Genomic DNA, 20,351 nt, shown 5'->3' on the forward strand with positions numbered 1-20,351 from the left:
ATAAGCTCACAACGCATCACATCGTGGCACGACAAATCTGCTATTTTAGTAAAATATATTTCCTATAATGACATATGGCCAAAATAGGGACACCAGGTTACCAGGTTGAAAGTGGTAAGTGGTTAAGTGCTGGAGTGTATGTAGAGCACATGTTATGTCTTACTGGATGCGTGTGTCTGTGCATCAGTGGCCAGGTTATTGTATGTACAGTATTAACATAACATACATATTGATCGTGGATCAATGACTTCATCTGTCTTTTTTACTACGTTGAATCAACACAAATTTGCTGAAAGTAGAATAAAGTTTTACTCGCCTTACAATGTATCGTGACTTACACAACTCAAAATATACAGAGAAATGTCATGAGCTGGTTTTTGCCATAAATATTTCTCTATGTTTAATGAAAGACAAGAACTACAAGGGACTGATGCAAGTCCTAGAAAGAAGATAAGGCTGCGAGTTGAGCAAACTGTCGCAAATAAATGGAATAAAACATTTTGCTGCTTGTACCTATATGACAAATTAATTCCTCTTAATTCTTGATTATTAAAAAGTATGAAATATCAATTAGCCCAGGGCTGGTGTATCCCAAATGACATGGCACTGGGAATTAATTTCAACCTTATCCGTATTTGTTGCAGATACGGCTTGAAATCTGAGTGTTTTGGTACAACCGAGTATACAGTATATTAATCTTAATGAGGACACCCTTGTGAAAAGGGCATATGGGATTCCCTTTCAGACCACATCTAAAATGTTCTATTCTATTTATATGTACATGTCTCTTTCTGACAACTTCTTCAACAGAGCTTCAATTGGGCTCCAGATTAATAGCTGAACACATTCTTCAGTAGAATGGAGCGATAACAGTAGATTTAATGAGCGAGAAAAAATAAAATAAAATAAAGGCTGCAACCAACATTATTCCCATTCCGGCATGCATGTGTGTGTGTGTGTGTGTGTGTGTGTGTGTGTGTGTGTGTGTGTGTGTGTGTGTGTGTGTGTGTGTGTGTGTGTGTGTGTGTGTGTGTGTGTGTGTGTGTGTGTGTGTGTGTGTGTGTGTGTGTGTGTGTGTGTGTGTGTGTATCTGTATTTCTGGTAACTGGTACACCACATGCTATGTACTCATCCTCACTTTCTGTTCCCCATGTCCCTGCCACTGTACTGTGCCCACACATTACTGCAAAATACAGCTAACCACTTAAGGCCCCTTTTCTTTTTCTTTTAAAGATTTTTTTTTTTGGGGGGCTTTTATGACTTTATTTATAGGACAGTAGACAGACAGGAAATGGGGAGAGAGATGGGGAATGACCCGCAGCAAAGGTCGTTGGGATCGGGACTCGAACCCGCGACACGTTGTCAGGCTGACACTGCAGCCTAGAGTGCCTGGACCGCCACACTGCACCCAAAAATATTCAAAATGTGTCTATAATTTTTCAGACTTTTTCAATACATGTCAAACTGCTTGTGGAAATGAGCCAATTTACAGTCTAGGTAGACCGGCTATTTTTGAAAGATTTTCAAAGATTTTCAAATTTCTTTTGACTACAATGACATCCCCAAAACAGGGATGCCAGAGTGAGAGTAATCTCGCAGATACCAATCGTCTGCCTATGTGAAACTACTGTAGGGTGAAAGTGGTTAATACAGGGGGAAACTTTGTTTTACTTAATTTGAGAGTAAAGCTATATTTCAATACATGTTGGTGATGGACTTTTCATTTTCTAATACAATCTGCATTCCTGGGGCGTTTAATCAAATGAGATCCTATGGACAAAAGATATGTGATAGTGTCATTCCTTTGCTGCAGGCTGTTGTATAGTCTTCCATTGTACATTAAAATGGTGCCAAAAGTCATTAAGTGGGGTAAACAAACAAAAAGGGAAAGTGAAACAGGGTAACAGAATGTGTTATTGTCACAGTGTAGTTTGGGCTGAGACTGAAACGTAGTGTCAGGAACATCAATCACACTAGCCTATTTAACTGGAGCACAGCTTATATGGCTTCAAGATTAAATGATTTCCCTCAGGAGTGGGATAGACCAACAACTAAATAACATGTTTTTGTTGCTGTTGATTTCATCCACATGTATGTGCACACATGATGCTATAGTGAAGTAAAAAAAATAGCCACAATAACGTAACACTAATATACAGTACTAATATTAATTAATCAGTGCCACTGATAATTAATGGCTTAGATATAATTAATACGTCTATTATCTAGGATATGACCAAAGGATAATTCAAGCACAAACTCTGTTTTTTATTTTATATTCTACACATGGAATGTGTCTTCACTTCAGTATTAATATAAACGGAATGACCTCTATGCTGTCCCCCTCACAGTGTAGGCTACTAAACAACATTTGCAGCCACTGAAAATGGCCCTAAAAACCAATGAAATACTGGCCTAGATGGACCATGAAAAGCGTATTTACAGCATGAAGCAGTGCTATTTCACAGTGGGAATAGAATAACTGTAATCAAATGTTGCTGACAACAATTGGGGTCTTTCACAGGTGGCTGTAGTAAAAACAGAAACAGTAATCTCATATACGACCATTTTACACATTATTTATCCATGACAGAGAATATGGCAGAGAGCGAGAGACAGAAAAAGAGACTGCCTCAAGGCTGTTGACAGAAAGGCAAGAGAGAGAGAGAGAGAGAGAGAGAGAGAGAGAGAGAGAGAGAGAGAGAGAGAGAGAGAGAGAGAGAGAGAGAGAGAGAGAGAGAGAGAAAAAGTCATACAGTGCTTACATGCAATGATTTACAAACCTCACGAAAACGTTGGTAAGCGAGATTGGCCTTTGCACAGCATGCTATGCATGGCATTAACACCAAGACAAGACGCATAAACGTTTGCTAAATTTAGAATAGATTTATAATGATCAATTTGACTCTTTATAAGATCCTAATTCTGAATAATTGAATCCATCATTAGATGTAACACATTTTGTGGGAAAAAAATCATATACTGCATTGTGGGATCATACATCTTTGGATTTTGTTATTTGCCAAGGATGATAAATGTGATTATGTACACATGTATTGTGCCCCCAGGGAGACATGAGGTGTAGTTATAGTAAGCTCATTACTCTCAATGCCTGAGCAGCATATCTTATGGTCATATCCCAGACAGTGTATTAAGCTCGAGAAAGAGAGAGAGTGTGTGTGTGTGTGTGTGTGTGTGTGTGTGTGTGTGTGTGTGTGTGTGTGTGTGTGTGTGTGTGTGTGTGTGTGTGTGTGTGTGTGTGTGTGTGTGTGTGCGTGTGCGTGTGCGTGTGCGCGTGCGCGTGCGCGTGCGTGTGCGCTTGAGCGCCAGTGTTTTGTTCACAGCAGACATACCTCATCACTTTCACTAGCCACAAAGTCGTCTTCAGGCTGGGCTCCATTGCACCTCCTTGTTTTCATCTGAACGTCATAATGACTGGTCTCTATCCTCTCTTGCTCATCACCACCATGCCCCTGCACCCGCCTGGCTGAGTGAGGCTGTGAAGAGAAAGTGAAAACTTCCTCATCCTCCTCCTCCTCCAGTGTGAGTTCAGGCTCAGGTGTCGACTCATCACTTTCACAAACGCTGGTCTGGACTCGTGTGCCTGAATAGAATGCTGGACTGGACCGGCGGGAGGATAAGGATTCCACAAGGTTGGTCCAGGATCTGGCGTGTTCAGTATCATACGTGTGGTTCAGCAACTCATCTAAGTAAAATGTGGAAAATAACAAATTAATTTGTTCATTTATCATTCTTAACCCATTAAGACCTGAGGCCGATTCTACAAATGCCTTCTGAATCAGCAGACACACTTTGAAGATTTTTCAAAAAATAGCAGATGTACAAGCTCGCAGCACGGCACGAAGTGACGTGCTACGAGCTTGTATATCTGCTATTTTTTAATATCCAATGCAAAAAAAGTCTAAAATGACACAGGAGCTTTCCCGGTTTTAATGGGTTAATGGGTTTGACCTAAGCATTAATAAAGTATTACTTTGAAACAGAAAACAAAGAATTAGTGGTTTGAAGTCTACACACAATGAAATGAATTAGTAAGCAAGCACTCCAAATCAAAATGCACGAGCAACACGCCTCTTGTGCTCCTCCTGTGACAAAGGGACGGAATAGAGAATAATGATAGAAATCTAATTACAGCAAGTAATAAATCCTTATTCATTTCTTCATCACAGGGCTCTTGTTACTCTCAGTTCATTTTCAATATATGCAAATAATTTCCTAATCACAATATGGAGGACTTGAAATGAATTCCATGAGGGCTACAAGAGCCAGCGCATTAATTTCTACTGCAGAGATGTATTTTTGGCTGCTTTGTTAATGGCAGTGCAATGCTAATGCCTTAATGAAAATTTGAAATATGCATAAGAGGAGCTAGAGTGCTGAAAACAATAGTAATGCACCAACTCCAGTGTACAGAGAGAGCTGTTCCCTTGGCAAAGCTGGGCTCACTCTGACTATGCATCACAGTTCACAGACACACTTTCATGTCCTTCCAAGTAGTGTTGATTTTGACAGCAAATTTTGATTCAGTTTTTTATATTTTTGTCATCTGAAATGTTTTGCTGTTAGTCTAGTTTTAGTCGACTAAATATCATAAAATTATACGCGACTAAATCTACAGTTGATTCAGTCGACTAAAATGTATTTTGGGGGTGCCTTGATGGCGTCGTAATGGCTGATTTTACACTTGGTTGCATGCTGAAAATAGCAGCGCGACGCGTTGTGAGATCTTGTAGATCTGCTATTTTCAGAGCGCAACACCCGAGCACAACCAAACATAAAATGACTTGTCTTTTAGTTCTACTGAATCTCTTCTCCACTAGTCCCTCTCTAACATTTTAGTCTAGTTTTACTTGTTGACAAAATTGTCTTTGGTTTGGTTTTTATTCAGTTTTTATTTAGTTTTCATCAGTGCTGCTTCCAAGTTGACAAAATAAACCACAGGTATGAACTGCCTCATGGCAGCTTGACCACCAAGTCTGTAGCAAACTTGTAGCACAAATGGCTAATAGTCATTTTAATAAAAGCAGTACTACTGTGTATTTCCTCAGTGAAAAGCATTTAAAAGTTTGCAACTTAACAAATAATCCCCTCCAGAGTGTCAAACTGGAATTTAAAGTGCACAGCTCAATATTCAACCCTTATATTCGATAACAGGCCTGAGATCAAACATGGACACATCTCTCCATCTCAATGAGTGAAAACACAGCGCACCTTTGAAGATCTGGACAGTGTAATCACTTTCTTTAATTGCCCACTGTTTGAACCGTGGGCCCGGGAGATGTCCCTCTGACTTTTATTTAATCTGCCACATTACCATTAATGAACTTACCGCTTTCAGTCAGTGGGCAGGGCCACTGCAAAGGGGTCGTCATTGCCATGGGGAACTGCATATAAACGAGCTTCAGCGCTCGTGTCGGGCTCATTTTGTGAGGGCAGTGGGGGGGTGCTCAAAATGTAAATCCCACCTGATGTCTTATATATAAAACTGAACTGTGTATAGTGTATAAAATTAGGCTAACGTTGCATGTTGTGCAAGTGATACAGGCCATACATTAACAGTAAAGAATATCAATAACAAAAAGAATATCATTCAGCATGCATGCCCTCGACTGTCTGTCGCTTTCTCTTTCCTAATCATTGCTATCAGAGTCTGAGCATGTGCTTGTGTTCTTGCCACCGTCTCTCGCCGGCATATCTCTATTTATGGCAGACGAGCCTGACCTGATGTTTGAGCTCCTGCCATCTCTGTCAGGGTCAAAGGTCGTCGGCTGCTCTCTCCTCTGCACAGTGGTGTTGTCTCCCTGGCCTCACTCCGGTCTCTATGGCCACCAGCCACAGCATCTGGAGAACGTGGCGCTGTTGCACCAGAATACATTATGAACATAACCATCAATTCAGTGCGCTATACAACACAACCAAACAGAGATGGAGACATTTTAATTTTAAGCATATGACCCACCTGAGGATGCAAGCCTCTCTCGGCCTGCAGTGTGGATCTTCTTCTTAGATCCCTGTCTGTCTTTTGGGGGGTGGGGCTGTAGTCTTACTATAAACAGCATTCAACATTAGAAAGCTTTCAAAACCAAAAACGGTCAAATGACAAGGTTTTGAATTCTTGCCAGAAGAGCATCAGTGGTCTCATTAAGTAACATGGAAATTCCCATTAATGAAAACTCCCATCATTTCAGTCACCAAGCTCTTCACTGCCCATCAGTGCAGAACAGAGCAAACCTTGTTACCGGTGTTAAGACATTTTAATCATCCTTTTGGCCATTCCATCATGCTCAAATTCTATTTGACTCTGTTACAAAGTCTAGTATAAATGTGTATATTATATTACTAACTTGGTTATAATGACATGAACAAGCCCCCAAAGTTCTTTTGGTTTAGTTGGATCGACTATAGTATATGAAATTCAAATACATGATTTGCAATATCATACTATATGTACAATGAATTCAATACTTATACAAGTACATAAACAAATACAACCCTGAGGTATCAGTGTCTAAACCTCTGAGCTTGTGACTATTGGATGATGAGGGCATGTTTGGTGGCACTAGGAGGGCATGCTTCTTCTATTTAACAAGACAATTAGAGTCTAACAGCCCTACTAGCTACACCCAACTGGACCAAAGTGTTTCGAAAGCGAACAACATTGCCATCATTACAGCCTCGCACTCTCACTAGTGGGATAACAAAAAAAAGAAAAAAACACTTTTTTTTGTAGAGTTGGGGTATTGTATATTCACTGAAGGATCAACACATACAATATTATTGTAAACAACATCGGAGGCTTTCTGAAATGAAATGCAATAAGTACCATAATTAAGAAAAATAAGCTAGAAAGTGCTTTCTGGCTTAAGGGTGTCCTGAGAGGAAAAGCCATGTTTCATGAATATCCGACCAGTAGATTTTTAGGTATTTTGTGTGCAAGAGTAAAAACTGGCTTAATAGTGGCACTACTAGACAAAGGGCCATAGGATCACTATCAGAGACGACCCGTTTTCAAGGTATCTTGTTTGGGAGCTACTGTACAATGGAAAGTGTTGGGAGGAACGAACAGCAATGCTCAGAGCGGATCTAAAACTAAAGCAGGAATATTCTTACCTATATGTTCAAATTCAGTTCCATTCCCATGGAGAGCTTGACAAGGCTCTCCAAGAGAACATTTCTCACTCCGGTTTCCACTCGGTGTGTCTGTAGAGCATGTTGAGTCTGTTCCAGCGCTAGAGGTGGGGCACTGTGTGTGAGGCATAGCAAAAGAAGGAGAGCGGCTTAAGTTGGCTCTTATTCTTATTCTTTTGCACACACATTCTGCCAGCCCCTACAGCTTGGTCTGGTGAGAGTTAGGCCTGCCCTGCAACTTTCAATTATTTTCTTAGTGATTATTCTATCAGTTACTTTTCTTTTTTGTTGTTGCTTTTTTTACTTAAATTTTTATCCCACGATTTTGTAACCCTATTTTTAACGCCCAGTGCCAATTGTCTATGTAATCCTGGGCACTACCTTCCCTCTGCCAACCTAGGGAGGCCAGGGCCGAGCTCCTATCTATCAGTTACTTTTCAAGCGTGTTTTTTAATACAAAAAAATGATATATCAACAAATCGATTGCAATTACAAAACTGGTGAAAATAGCTGATCTACAAGCTCATAACGTTCGGTTACGCTGTAACCTTTGTTCTCTAATTGAAGAGACTATCTCTCCACCCAACATATTTCATATGTGTGGGGTCATTCCCCATACATATGTAATTAATATGTTGGGTGGAGAGATAGTCTCGATACGATAGAGAACGCAATGCGCCCGAGATGCTCCCAATGAGCAGGTTGGTGCCTTGCATGCAGGGCCGTAGGAACGGGGAGGGGACGGGGGGGATTCGTCCCCCGTGGGCCGCGAACCGGTATTTGGGCCGCGAGGCCACGGGGAAAAAGAGGAGGAAAAAAAAGCCTCAAATGAGCTGTGTGAGCTGCTTGAAGATGGAAGAGCGGCCCCACCCCCCCCTCTACATTTTTTGGTACCGAATTAACCGAATTAAAGTAATAGAAAACGGAAATAAAAGGGGAATAACCGCGAAATAAAAGGGGAATAACCGCGAAAAAACGCAACAAAAAATGCGCGCGGCGCGCACTGGTCACACATGCATGTGTGGCGTTCGTGCATGTGGGCCGGTACAAATATACCCCCCCCAACTGGGAATGGCTTCCTACGGCGCTGCTTGCATGGTTTCCTCCGCTGTGAATGTAATGCACATTGTAAATCGCTTTTGATAAAGGCATTTTCTCTCTTGTAGATCAGCAATCTTAATATTTTTCTAATATTTTTTGAAAATTATTCCATATCAAGACACGTCCAAAACAGGGATATATTATTAATCAATTATTTTATAAAATTATCGACTATGTTTTCTAATCGATTAGTTTGATTAACTGTTGCAGCCCTATAGTGAGACAAACACTAGTCTCCTCAGATACACGTGCTTCTTTTCTCCTGATGGAGAGGAGTTTCACCAGGAGTGCATAATGTGTGTGGAAAAACGATCCCTTCCAGAGATCGCTCTCCCCGACCAGCTTCCCACCCGCGAACACGGCCAATTGCTGGAGCTCCCCAGCCAAGCCGGAGTGATCCTTAAATATTTATAGGAGACTTGTAAAGAATAATTTTCTACTTTCTTCTTGACGATAACTGGTAGTGAGTATTAAGCAGTGATATTTCACAGAGGTACAAATATAGACTACTACAATGAATCTAGAGATGAAATTCTTAATTCATTTAGTGTAGAAAATAGTCCCTGATATGAAATTCAGTTCATAATAAATTAAACACCTGAACAGCTTCCTAATAGACATTTGGCACATGTACCTGATTCCAGGCCTTTTTGTCATAGTTTGCATTTATGTAATATCCATTTCATTTCAGTCTGAGAAGTAACTAGGTAAAACTAAAAGTCCCTGTGGCAATTGTCATTTTAACTGAAAACGAGGACGCCTTCGGAAACCTGTGTGTGTGTGTGTGTGTGTGTGTGTGTGTGTGTGTGTGTGTGTGTGTGTGTGTGTGTGTGTGTGTGTGTGTGTGTGTGTGTCTCGCACACACGCACATGCGCCTCTATCCATTGTTAGCCCAGGAAAGGGATGGGGTTAGTTACATGGTTTACTTTTGAAAAAGGAGAAAAATGATGTCCATTTCAAGCCAGCCCAACTTGGGGACCAGATAATGAGCAATGGGTTCACCTTTATAGACAGCTGTGTGAGTACCTGCTATAAATTTAATTTAGATAATTTCTTCCTCTTTTCTGTTACAGTGCCACAACAGTGCAAGACACTAGGATAAAAAAAAGTTATTTTGGAATTTTAGTATGAAAAAGGTTTGGATTATTTACCAAAAATGGAAGAACCAATCAGAGCCAATGACTTTTCAGTATATTTCTAAGTCTGTTTCCAACTCATGTTTCTGCAGAAGATAATAGAACCAACAACATAGCATCTTATAAATAAAATAAAATAAACACCCAAGTGTTACTCGGCAAATATTTACTGTGCATTGGGAATGGCCTGTCGTCCCTTCATCCACTCCATCTGATGGTCCACCATTCTTCCTCCCGGTTTGCGGAGGAGGTCCTGAAACTCTGGAGCCAAAGGCTATGTGGGAGGAATCCTGGATCTTGAGTCTGCGTGAACGAGCTGACCTGCCACTGGCTGTCTGATCTGGTGCTGGGTTCATATGGGAAATACAACAACACAAAGAAGCAGCTGTAAAAAAAGAAAAAGAAAACACCTACCAATGCTTATAAAAGGAAACCTCATTTTGAACAAATCCTACACTACATATCACAGGATAGCGGAAACACATTTTTTTTGTGTAAAGTTCCTACTCAACTGTTCACACCTGTGGAATGAAAGCTACGGCCAAAAGTCATTTGAAAATTGGGAATATAATTCAATTGCACCAAAGACCGGTTAACCTAAACCAATCAGAATAAGGATCTTTTAGAATGCTACTGGATAGCCCACTGGGAAAGATATCTTTAACAGCTTTGAAACAGACTTTTGTGCAGTTTAAATAAACCCACTGGACTCATTCAAGCATTACAAGATTCTGTAACCAATTACTCATTATTCGCAGATTACATACAGCCAACTGAACCTGTACTCAGTGAGGAAGCTTTAGATTAGAACACATTTTAACTTATTGGGACAGCTGAAATTTAAATTTTCCTTTATTTTCTAGTGTTCTTAATTTGTTCTTTTGAAAGCACAATGGTGACGTGGAGTTGCTATGTTTTTCCCGTGTCTCCTTATTAGGAAATAACATTGGGTATCGAGGGGAAACAAAAGATGGAGAGTTTTGGAGAACAGCACATGCGACCAGGTAGATATTTTGTATACCACAGATGTTTTAGATTATTTAAATTGTGGATGTTAAATGCTTAGTTTTAGAGTAACCCTTAAGTGGGTACAGTAACCCACTTAAGGTTCAGATTTAGCTGAGGGGCTGTTCTGTCCGTTTGGAATAACTCCATATACTGTATATGTCCATGTCAAGGGATACATTAAAGCTGCAACTGGTAACTTTTATGTCCTACCCAGGTTTCAAACCATCTCCCACTCATCCATGAGGCAATCTCTGCTGGGCCAGGGGAGATATTGCGCAGGTGTCCTACAGTAACTGACACCAGGGTCTATAAATGTCTCAATGGAAGAGTAGGGAGACCACCCGCAACCCCTGTAGATATATAGTTGCTGTAGGGCAAAATCCTCTTATCTCCATATTTGTGTTTTTTTGTGAATTAATGCCCTACATGATCATCCTACAGCGTCACACAAAAGTATCAAAAGGTCAGTCCGTTAGCTACTCTCTAAAGCAGGGGTCTTCAACAGGGGGTCCGGGAGCCCTAGGGGGTCCTCACAGTTACTACAGGGGGGGGCGCCAAATCTTTGTGTGATAGGATATATTATTTTACATAAACCAATTGAACCCTAGAATCCCTATTCTGAGGAGAACTTTAGCCAACAATATCATATCTACAAGTTCACACTGCGAGGCGTTGTGAGCTTCTATTTTCGGCAAAGAGGTTTGGTGTAGAGGGAAAAAAGAGAAGACCAAGTACACAGAGTGAAAGGTTAAGTTTACTGCTGAGGGTTAAGTGGTTAAATGTCTGAAAATACACATTAAAATGAGTCCAACATACACTGATGACAGTGCTGTCAAACAAGTCTATGAAGCTATCTATGAAATCTGTGAAAAGGTTCTGCAACACAATGTTTTACAACATGTAGTGGCCTAGTGGGGGTTCCTGCTTCATCTCTCTCTCAGCTATGGGGTCGTTTCTCCTTTGGATGAAAAACGTTGAAGATCCCTGCTTTAAAGCTATTCACCAATGCTCACATATTTTGGCTTCACATTGGCAGTTACAAACTGAAAGAATCCTTTGAGCTGTAGGACGGTAAGCACAACTTTGAATTGTACATGCATGACTCTTGATGGGATTGAAAAAGTACAGAAATTATTTTAATCCGTTGTTTAATATGTCTGCCGAATTGTCCTGTTTTTTATTATTATTATTATTTTCTTAGTTTTTTCTCCTTTGTTGTTTGTTTTGATTTGATAAAAAAGATGACTGTAAAGATTTCTCTGCAGAAAAGCTAATACAAATCTAGAGAAAAGGTAGAGAAATTATAATAAAAAAGAGAGAATTATAATGATAATAAAAAGAAAAAGAAAAAAGAAATGTTTTTAGCTTTCTGTCATTTTTTTGTTGATGTTTTCTTTAACTGCAGAATGTCTGCTATCAGACAGCACAGGGTGTCTACTGGTAGGGCTACATGCTGGCTCTACTGCTTTTCATCTGTGCCAGACCTCGTTAGGCCATCGCCTCTGACACTAACAGGGATTGACACTTTCGATCTGATCTTCATCAGAGCAGACACTTTCATTCAGGATACACAGGATAGACAATATACACTATATTTTAATTGTGTTTTTTTGGGGTCTAAAGCACATTGAGATGCATTTTATGTATGAAAGCTGCTATATAAACAATATTAATATTATAGAAAATATTATTATTGACGGTACAGTTGTATTGTAAGGAGACATTGTCAAGAAACATGATAGGCAAGGCATAAACCATGTATTTTTCAAGTTAAACTCCCACTCAGCCACTTATAATCAGACAAGCATGAGTCTCTTCTCTTTGGTATAAAACCGTAAACAGCAAACAGTACGGGGCTTGAAGTTTGACTGATGTCACAGCAGAAGTGATTTTCTACTGCAGTGCTTTGTGATGGTTCCATGTGAATCTCAGCGGTGGAAAAGGGGTTAATTTGTTCTCCACATGGAGGTAAAGTGTTTTGTTTTTTGTTTTTTTCACACCTTTGAAAATGTACTGAAGCATCAGTAATCAACAAGCATGGTTTTTACACAATTAGATTGGATGGCCACTTTCATACAGTACCAATCCATTTAATTATTATTAGGCATGTTATGCTAATAAGAACCACTAATTATGAGAGCTCATTCCTCGTGCGTGATTACCGTTCATTTCTATGGGCACTGCAGGGTGACTCAACATGACTTAGACAGCTGTCAGAACAAATAAATTTGTGCTGATAAAAAGGCCACAGAGGCGGTGGGGAACAGCGAAACCAAATTACTGGTGCATATCTCTTTTTATACAAGGAGATAATTGCATTTCTCTGGGTGCGGGGTAAGGTGCAAATTAAAAAAATAAAAAGAGCTACATGAATTTCATGCCAGAAGTACAAATCCATACGCAGCACAATCTCTTCATTGAAAAAATGTTCTACGTTCCACGCACTGTATCAGGATGCTTTGCTGCTTAGATTTGTACACCCCCTGATTCATGGGTATGGATTGTGTCAAATGTATAATGCATAATCGATAATCATATCTAACTTAGAAAATAAAACCAGCTGAAGTCAGCAGAAGCAGACAAAAGGCTGCTGTGATTTTTAGGTTATTTTTTATTTCATGCTGTGTGGCCTGATGTCAAGTATCTTTTATACCATGAGACATTCTATAGAAGAAATGATTATTATTATTATTATTATTATTATTATTACTAGAAGTAAGTAAGTAAGTTGGGAATGCATGCGCCTCCGGTTATGCAATACCTGTTGTAACCGACCGTCACGGCACTCCCTCGGGTCGTCTGTGACACGTGCCGAGTTTGAAGTCGGTCGGTCGGACGAGTCTCGAGATACATTCTGTGCTCCTGTTTGATTTGTTCATACTCACCAGAAGAGTCTACAAGGCCAGTCTTCACATCAGCCTGCTGTGCCCTCTGCATGTTCAATACCAGGATTACATGTTGGACACCAGGTAGGAACTGGCAGCTACGAGGGATTAAGTCTACGATACCTGTTCCAGTGAAAAACAGGTCTGGGTGAAAAGAAGAGACACAAATATTGAATCCTTATATTGAACAAAACTAAACTTTCTCACAAAACTATTACTGTGACTAATCGAGTTTTTAAGAGGAGAGAAGGTAAGAGACGAACAGAAAGGTGACCAGCAATCTGCAGCAGTTAGACTGCTAAATAGCACAGCTAGGCAAAATCACCATAATACTCTCAGGAAAAACAGTGTTTTCAACCTAAAACCCCCACACACTCAACCCTATCCCGCTGCCCATCTTCACATCGCACACACAAAAAAACATGTGCCTACAGATAATTTATTTCAAACTGATTTCTAAATTCAATCAAACCAAGAATCACAACAGACAACTTAATTTCTGGACGTGAAGAGTAGCCTATAGAAAGCCTGTGTGGTCTCTACAGCATCAGTACTGCATCTGTCTCTGTCTCTAAACTCAAAGACAAATCAAGATCTTGAAGGGCACAGCGGCAAAAGGCATTAATAAATACATTAATCCAAACAAGCAGACTTTGCTTTGCGTGAGTGGCCCTTGGGACAACATGGTGCTCATGTCCATGTCCTCCTCACCACAAACACTAACATGTGGGGTCCCTCAAGGGAGCATTCTAGGTCCTCTTTTATTTTTGTTATATGCAAATTACCTGCCTGCCTGTAATTAATTCCCTTTGCACACACACTCACGCACAATGCACACACACGCGCACACACGCACACACATCGAAGGACCTCGATGGAAATAGAGTTCAGGCTTTTTTGTGTTTTATCTTTTTGATGTACAGTATGAGTGTGTATGTTGTTGCATGCAGTGTTCACAAAGATGTCAACAACCAACTCTAACAAAGTGCAGACAAAGCTGTGCTTTAATATTGTTTGTGTGACCGTGGCCAATTGTGTTACCGGCATCTGATGCTCCTTCAGGCCCCGTCTTCATGGTGAAGATTCTTCGAAGTTTGCAGCCGGCAGAAACCGTGATGCCGTCCAGTGTCAGGAAGGCAGTGCTCGTGAACAGACCTCCAATAAATGAAACAAGGTCGATGCACAGGCTCGACCACTGACAAAATGGAAGGAAATATTACGTCGCCTTGCTAAACTAATGGCCTATGTCACTTTTTTTTTTCAGGAAAAATAAAAAACTGATCCAAAACAAAACTATATGATATTTCTTAATCATTTCACCCAAAATGTTTATAACAAATTATGACTATTTAAATAGAAATAACACTGTCTGTCAGTTATGTAACATAAGAGATTTAAATAGGTTTAAATAAATCTGACTTAGGCCAAAACATTTTTTTTTAAATGGCCTAAATCAGTAAATAATTTGGCGTAAGTCACAAAACCATGTGACTTAGGCCAAAGGAGTTAGGGTTAGGCCATTATACTAAAAGGGGAGGGAACAGCATGATCCTTTTCAATTAGGAGATGGGCGATTTTACCAGAGGTGGCCAGTGTCATGAGGAGCTGACTTAGGCAAAAATATAATTTTCCTCAAAAAATGACTTAGGCCATTAGTTTAGCAAGGTGACAATTAGCTTGCTCTTAGGAATGTTGAACAGAAATAGAATGTGCAATACTTTTAACAGTTAGAGGCATTAGTCAGATAGCGGGTAGAGCTAAAAGGAAACAGCCAATGAACCTGTCACGGTTGAGTCAAATACTCACAACATTTCGTTTCAATCCAACAAAAGGTATCCTTGCATGCAGCGGTGTTGCAGAGAATTCTTTATGTACTGTTGATAGGTATAATCTTCTTTTCAGATGCCCAGCATCCGTTATTCTGTTAACAAACAAAAGGAACGGAGGAAAAAGTGGTGGAAATGTTGCACAAACTTGTCAAGGCCAAGATATATTATACTGCATTTTTACAGAAGAATGATCAGCATAATTATCACTGATGCAGTTGAGTCAGCACATGCCTGTGTACTTTCACAACATCAGAGTCTAGCACCTCACATCCCCAAGTACTGTACAGGAAAATTAGACTTTTACAGATGAGATGTGCTGTGATAATTCCCTCTGTCATAACAAAAATAATTATAATAATAAAAAAAAAAATGGCTTTCCCGCTGTGGCTTGTGATGCTAGGAAGCCAGTCTCTCACTATCCTCACTATGATAGCTTTGGTAATGCCATTCATCCCCCCCCCCCCAGCCCACCCAAGCCAGGGACTAATATCATGCAAAAGACAGTCATCATCAGTCATCGTTCCTGAGCAAAATAGCAAGAAAATATATTCAATGACCAAGAGACACTGACAATCTGGCAAATATGTGGGTGCAGTGAGAGATGGTGAGAAGGAACAGCAGCACCAGCATGTATATGTATACAGTTTACAGTCACATGGGCTAAAGCATTGGTTTTCAACCGTCTTCATATCAAGGTCCATTATTTATTCGGCATTTGAGCCACGGACCACCATTTGATGAGTTTTAGCCTCTCAGACCCAAAACTTAAGAATATTTTGTTATCGTTGTATAAGATTTTGTCCACAATTCCATGCTGTATTGATGTTGGTACCATAGGAGAGATAACAGGCAAACGTTGATCAAAATAACGACTATTCTACATTCTCTAATTGAGTAGACTTCTTGTAAATTAAGTAATGCAGATGTTTAACAATAATTCAATTCTTGAGAGCGTAAAATGAAACCAAATGCCATTTGGTTTCATTTTACGCTCTCAAGAGTTAAAGATCTAATTTCTCATTTGGTTACCAGCTCTTCATAATTTAGCTGGGGACCACCTGAAACCCCCTCAAGGACCACTGGTGGTCCCCGGACCACTGGTTGAGAACTACTGGGCTAAAGTGTCGGCACCTTTTGTTATCCCAGCACAAGCACTGGCCTATCAAAATACTACAATTGAATTAATGAGAAACCAATGAGAAATGAGTTATTACTGATTAGAAAAAGCATGTACTGTAGTATGAATGTCAGGCTACTTTTCCCTAGCCGCACCTCATCCCTTACCGTATCAGTATCTTAATTCATTATCGACAGCATCTATCTACCATAATTGATGTGACGGTTGCTGCCTATAACAAATAGAATTTTCTTCAGGGCAAGCACTGACCAGGACACAATTAAGATTCCTTGCTATTCCTAAGAGCCTTGATTCAGGGTAAACTGCGTTTTCAACTGAGTTGTTCACTTGACTATATCACAAGAACTTTGAGGAGATTTGCACATTCTACCTGTACGACTTCTAAAGAGTACTTACACAAGCTCTATGGAAAAGTCCTTGCATTGAGTGACATTCACCTGAAGGACCAAGAATCTTTGAATAAGCCCAACTGAGAAAAGGAAATATAAAAATGTAATTTACTGCAACAGCCAGCACATTAAATACAATAAATTGAATAATATAATCTACAAATTGCACGGTCCAAACTTACGAGACATTTTACTATCATCTGGCATTTGCATTTTCACATTGGGGCAGCTACCCTCTAGACAGTACACATATCCTTTGACTTCTTTATCAAACACCTGAAGAAATAAAAAAAAATAGGCAACATTTTGCTAAGTATGTCATGGGAGTACAGTATGTGACTGACCTCAAGATACTGTATGTCCCCATTCAGTTGTTTAACCCATTAAGACCGGGAGAAGCATCTGTCATTTTAGATTTTAACCACTGTAACCATTATGTAATACTTTGGCTATTCAAAAATAGCAGATCTACAATAGCACAGAGAGTGCCTATTTTTGAAAAATCTTAAACATTTTGTGCAAATCTTTGAATATATATATATTTTAAAAGCGAACATTTGAACTCAAATCTTTGCTTCTGGATGTCCCTGGAAAAGTTCGCTTTAAAAAATAAATATTCAAAGATTTGCACAAATGTTCAAGATTTTTCAAAAATAGCAGATCCACAAGCTCATAGCGCAAAGATGATGATCTTTGCTGCTGATCTGTGTGCAGGTAGACATCAGTGCAGCGGTTCCCAACATTTTCTGGATCAGGGCCTACTTGAAAATTTCAAGAGCGTTTGCGGCCCACCTACTGTATCTGACCGCCACTTAACACGGCAGCCTAACGGCCACTTTGTTAAGCATGTCAGAGCATGTATATTTTAATGATCATTCAATCAATGGAACTAACATAGAACTGGCTATACTTGATTACTTAGTTCATATTTATATGTAGGCTATCACAATGAAAACAAAATTTTCAAGGTTTTAAAGAACAAATACAATGCCTTCGAGAATCAAAATCTAAAAGGTGGAAGTTTCCACATTTAGCATATCCTATGCTCAGTGGTGGAAAAAGTACTAAATTGCTTTACTGAAGTAAAAGTATCATGAGTATTCAAGTATTGTGAGCTTGTAGATCGGCTATTTTCAAATAGCCAGACTTTAAATAGGGCTGAAATGGTTAATGTATGCTTTGTAATAATTCAAATCTACAAAGTAACTAGAAACTAAAGTTTTCAAATAATTGTAGTGGAGTAAAAGCATTGACAATTGGAAATACTCCAGTACAGTAAAAGTAAGCTACCTCAAAATTGTACTTAAGTACAGTACTTGAGTAAATGTATTTAGTTACCTTCCACCACTGTCTGCCTATGCTATGTTTAAGCAACAGAAATACTCAACTTTACATATGGATGAAGGGCCTCCATAAAGTTTCCATTTTGCAACAGGGTGATTTCCTTGAGCACTGAAGATCTCAACGACAGCGCCACCCTGTGGGGGTAAACATAATTATGTCAAGTACTTGCAGGTGACGTTTGTTTTCATGGCCAGTGTTGACATTAGCAAACTCGTCAATCTTTACAAATGTGTTCAGTCTAGGGCCTATACTGAAGACTCTAGGCTACTTAAACGTAGTGGAAGCCTTATCTTACCTGATAAATGTTCTTGAACATGTTAGCTAACGTTACAGTAGTCAGCTGATCAGTCACAGGTCAAATTCACCTGGCTTCCGCCATTCTAACAACCCCTACACAAACGTTTACTTTAACTGGCTGTTTTGCGTTCAGTCATTCCCCCAATGACTTTCAGTAGATCACTAGCAATCTGACTTGAAGAAGAATCCCAAAGACGACATTGCACGACTGAGATCCGGGACGTGAGCCTACTGAACCGATATATTATAACTCAAGCCAGAGCCCAGAGGCGTCTCCATGGTTACGGGACGCTACACATCAGCCAGCACTCTTTCTCTTCAGTTCTTCAGTTCTACAGAACGCCTGGTGACGCGAGGTGAGGAGGTGTCTGTCTGTCTGTTGCATTTTGCAGTGCTTTGTTGATAGACTGACTTTGGAACAGTACAGTAAACATTTACACATTATTGCATATTTTTATCATTGTGTGTGTGTGTGTGTGTGTGTGTGTGTGTGTGTGTGTGTGTGTGTGTGTGTGTGTGTATATATATATATATATATATATATATATATATATATATATATATATATATATATATATATATATATATATATATATATATGTGTGTGTGTGTGTATATGTGTATATATATATTACACTTACAGTGTAAATATTTATATATAACTTACAGTGTAAATAAGTAACTAAGTACATGTAATGAAGTACTGTAGGCTACTTAAGTAGGCTACAATTTTGAGGTTTTTACTTTAGTGGAGTATTTCCAATTTACAATACTTTTACTTCTACTCCACTACATTTCTGGGAAAAATGTTGTACTATTGCTCCACTACAATTATTTGAAAACTTCAGTTACTTTTTAGATTTCGATTATTACAAAGCGTACATTTATTAACCAGTACCACTTAAGCTCTATATTTGGCTTTTTGAAAATAGCAAGCTCACAACATGTTGCGAGCTTGTAGATCTGCTATTTTCAAAAGATTTGAATACATCTTGAAAACTTGAAATGGGACATTCTGCATAATGAGTAGCTATAGCCCTAGAATGGCTGTGATCTTACATATACATTTCATGTATTCCAAATACACAGCCATAGCTCGGTCCTATCCCCGCCCGGTTAGCAGACTGATCTCCGCTGCATAAATCTTCTCCACGCTGTGTACTCGCCTAATAATTAATTCCTAAGACTTGGAGTCAGATATTGTCCTCTAGTTTCATATCCATTTGAAAGTTCTGGCAGAAAACGTGTGTTTTAATAGTAAAATATCTCCACTTTTCCACGTGATTTCACACAGACAACATTTTCTGTCAGCGACGGGGCCGGACACGAAATTAGTGCTGGAAGTGAACATATGAAAACTTCCTTTGGGAAAATAGATGTTTGGGAAGCACAAATGTATGGGCCACACAATTGACAGGTGCATTGCGATTGGTGTGGGGTAATTAATCACACCACCTGCCAATTGTGTGCCCCAAACATTCAGGCTCTCATGTTCAGTCCTGCACTCATTCTGGGCCCCTCGCCCCGGAGAGAATGTTGTCCGCGTGTAGCTCGTGGAAAACTGGAGATATCTAACTAAACACATGTTTTCTGCCAGAACGTTCAAATGGATATGAAACCAGAAGATAATATCTGACTCCAAGACATAGTAATTAATAATTAGGTGAGAGTAGTACACACTCAGCGCGAAGAAGATTTATGCCGCGGAGATCAGTCTGCTAACCAGGTGGGGGGATAGGACCGATCTATGGCTGTGTATTTGGAATACATGAAATGTATGTAAGATCACAGCCATCCTAGGACTAAATGAGTATCCTACTTTTTGTATATACTTTTGTGCTTTTACCAAAGTAAAAACCCAGACTTTTACTTGTAACAGAGTATTTCTACATTGTGGTATTGATACTTTTACTCAAGTGAAAAATGTGAGTACTTTTTCCACCACTGCTACTAATGAGAAAATGTGACCTAGTTTTTAAGTATGCATTGTGTCTTGAAGTGTCAGTTTTGGGACAAAATACTGGGAGTTAATATGGGTCATTGTGGGTGGAGTGGCTGAATTAATGAGGTTGAGT

General features: G+C 39.5%; 1 protein-coding gene across 1 annotated transcript in view; it reads right to left on the reverse strand.

Annotated features, from left to right (window-relative positions):
• cfap20dc (CFAP20 domain containing) overlaps positions 1-18,295 on the reverse strand; it is a gene marked incomplete at both ends in the record, with an annotated part of 32,969 nt that extends 14,674 nt beyond the window's left edge. Inside the window, 10 exons of the mRNA XM_084061831.1 lie at positions 3,354-3,706; positions 5,743-5,877; positions 5,981-6,067; positions 13,280-13,423; positions 14,321-14,474; positions 15,086-15,200; positions 16,643-16,715; positions 16,818-16,911; positions 18,024-18,113; positions 18,275-18,295. Coding sequence (XP_083917957.1) covers positions 3,354-3,706; positions 5,743-5,877; positions 5,981-6,067; positions 13,280-13,423; positions 14,321-14,474; positions 15,086-15,200; positions 16,643-16,715; positions 16,818-16,911; positions 18,024-18,113; positions 18,275-18,295 — 1,266 coding nt within the window. The remainder of the gene's footprint in view (positions 1-3,353; positions 3,707-5,742; positions 5,878-5,980; positions 6,068-13,279; positions 13,424-14,320; positions 14,475-15,085; positions 15,201-16,642; positions 16,716-16,817; positions 16,912-18,023; positions 18,114-18,274) is intronic.
• Positions 18,296-20,351: the final 2,056 nt, after the last annotated feature.

The sequence above is a fragment of the Gymnoscopelus microlampas genome (assembly GCF_963454915.1).
Source record: "Gymnoscopelus microlampas genome assembly, chromosome: 7".
Taxonomy (NCBI): domain Eukaryota; kingdom Metazoa; phylum Chordata; class Actinopteri; order Myctophiformes; family Myctophidae; genus Gymnoscopelus; species Gymnoscopelus microlampas.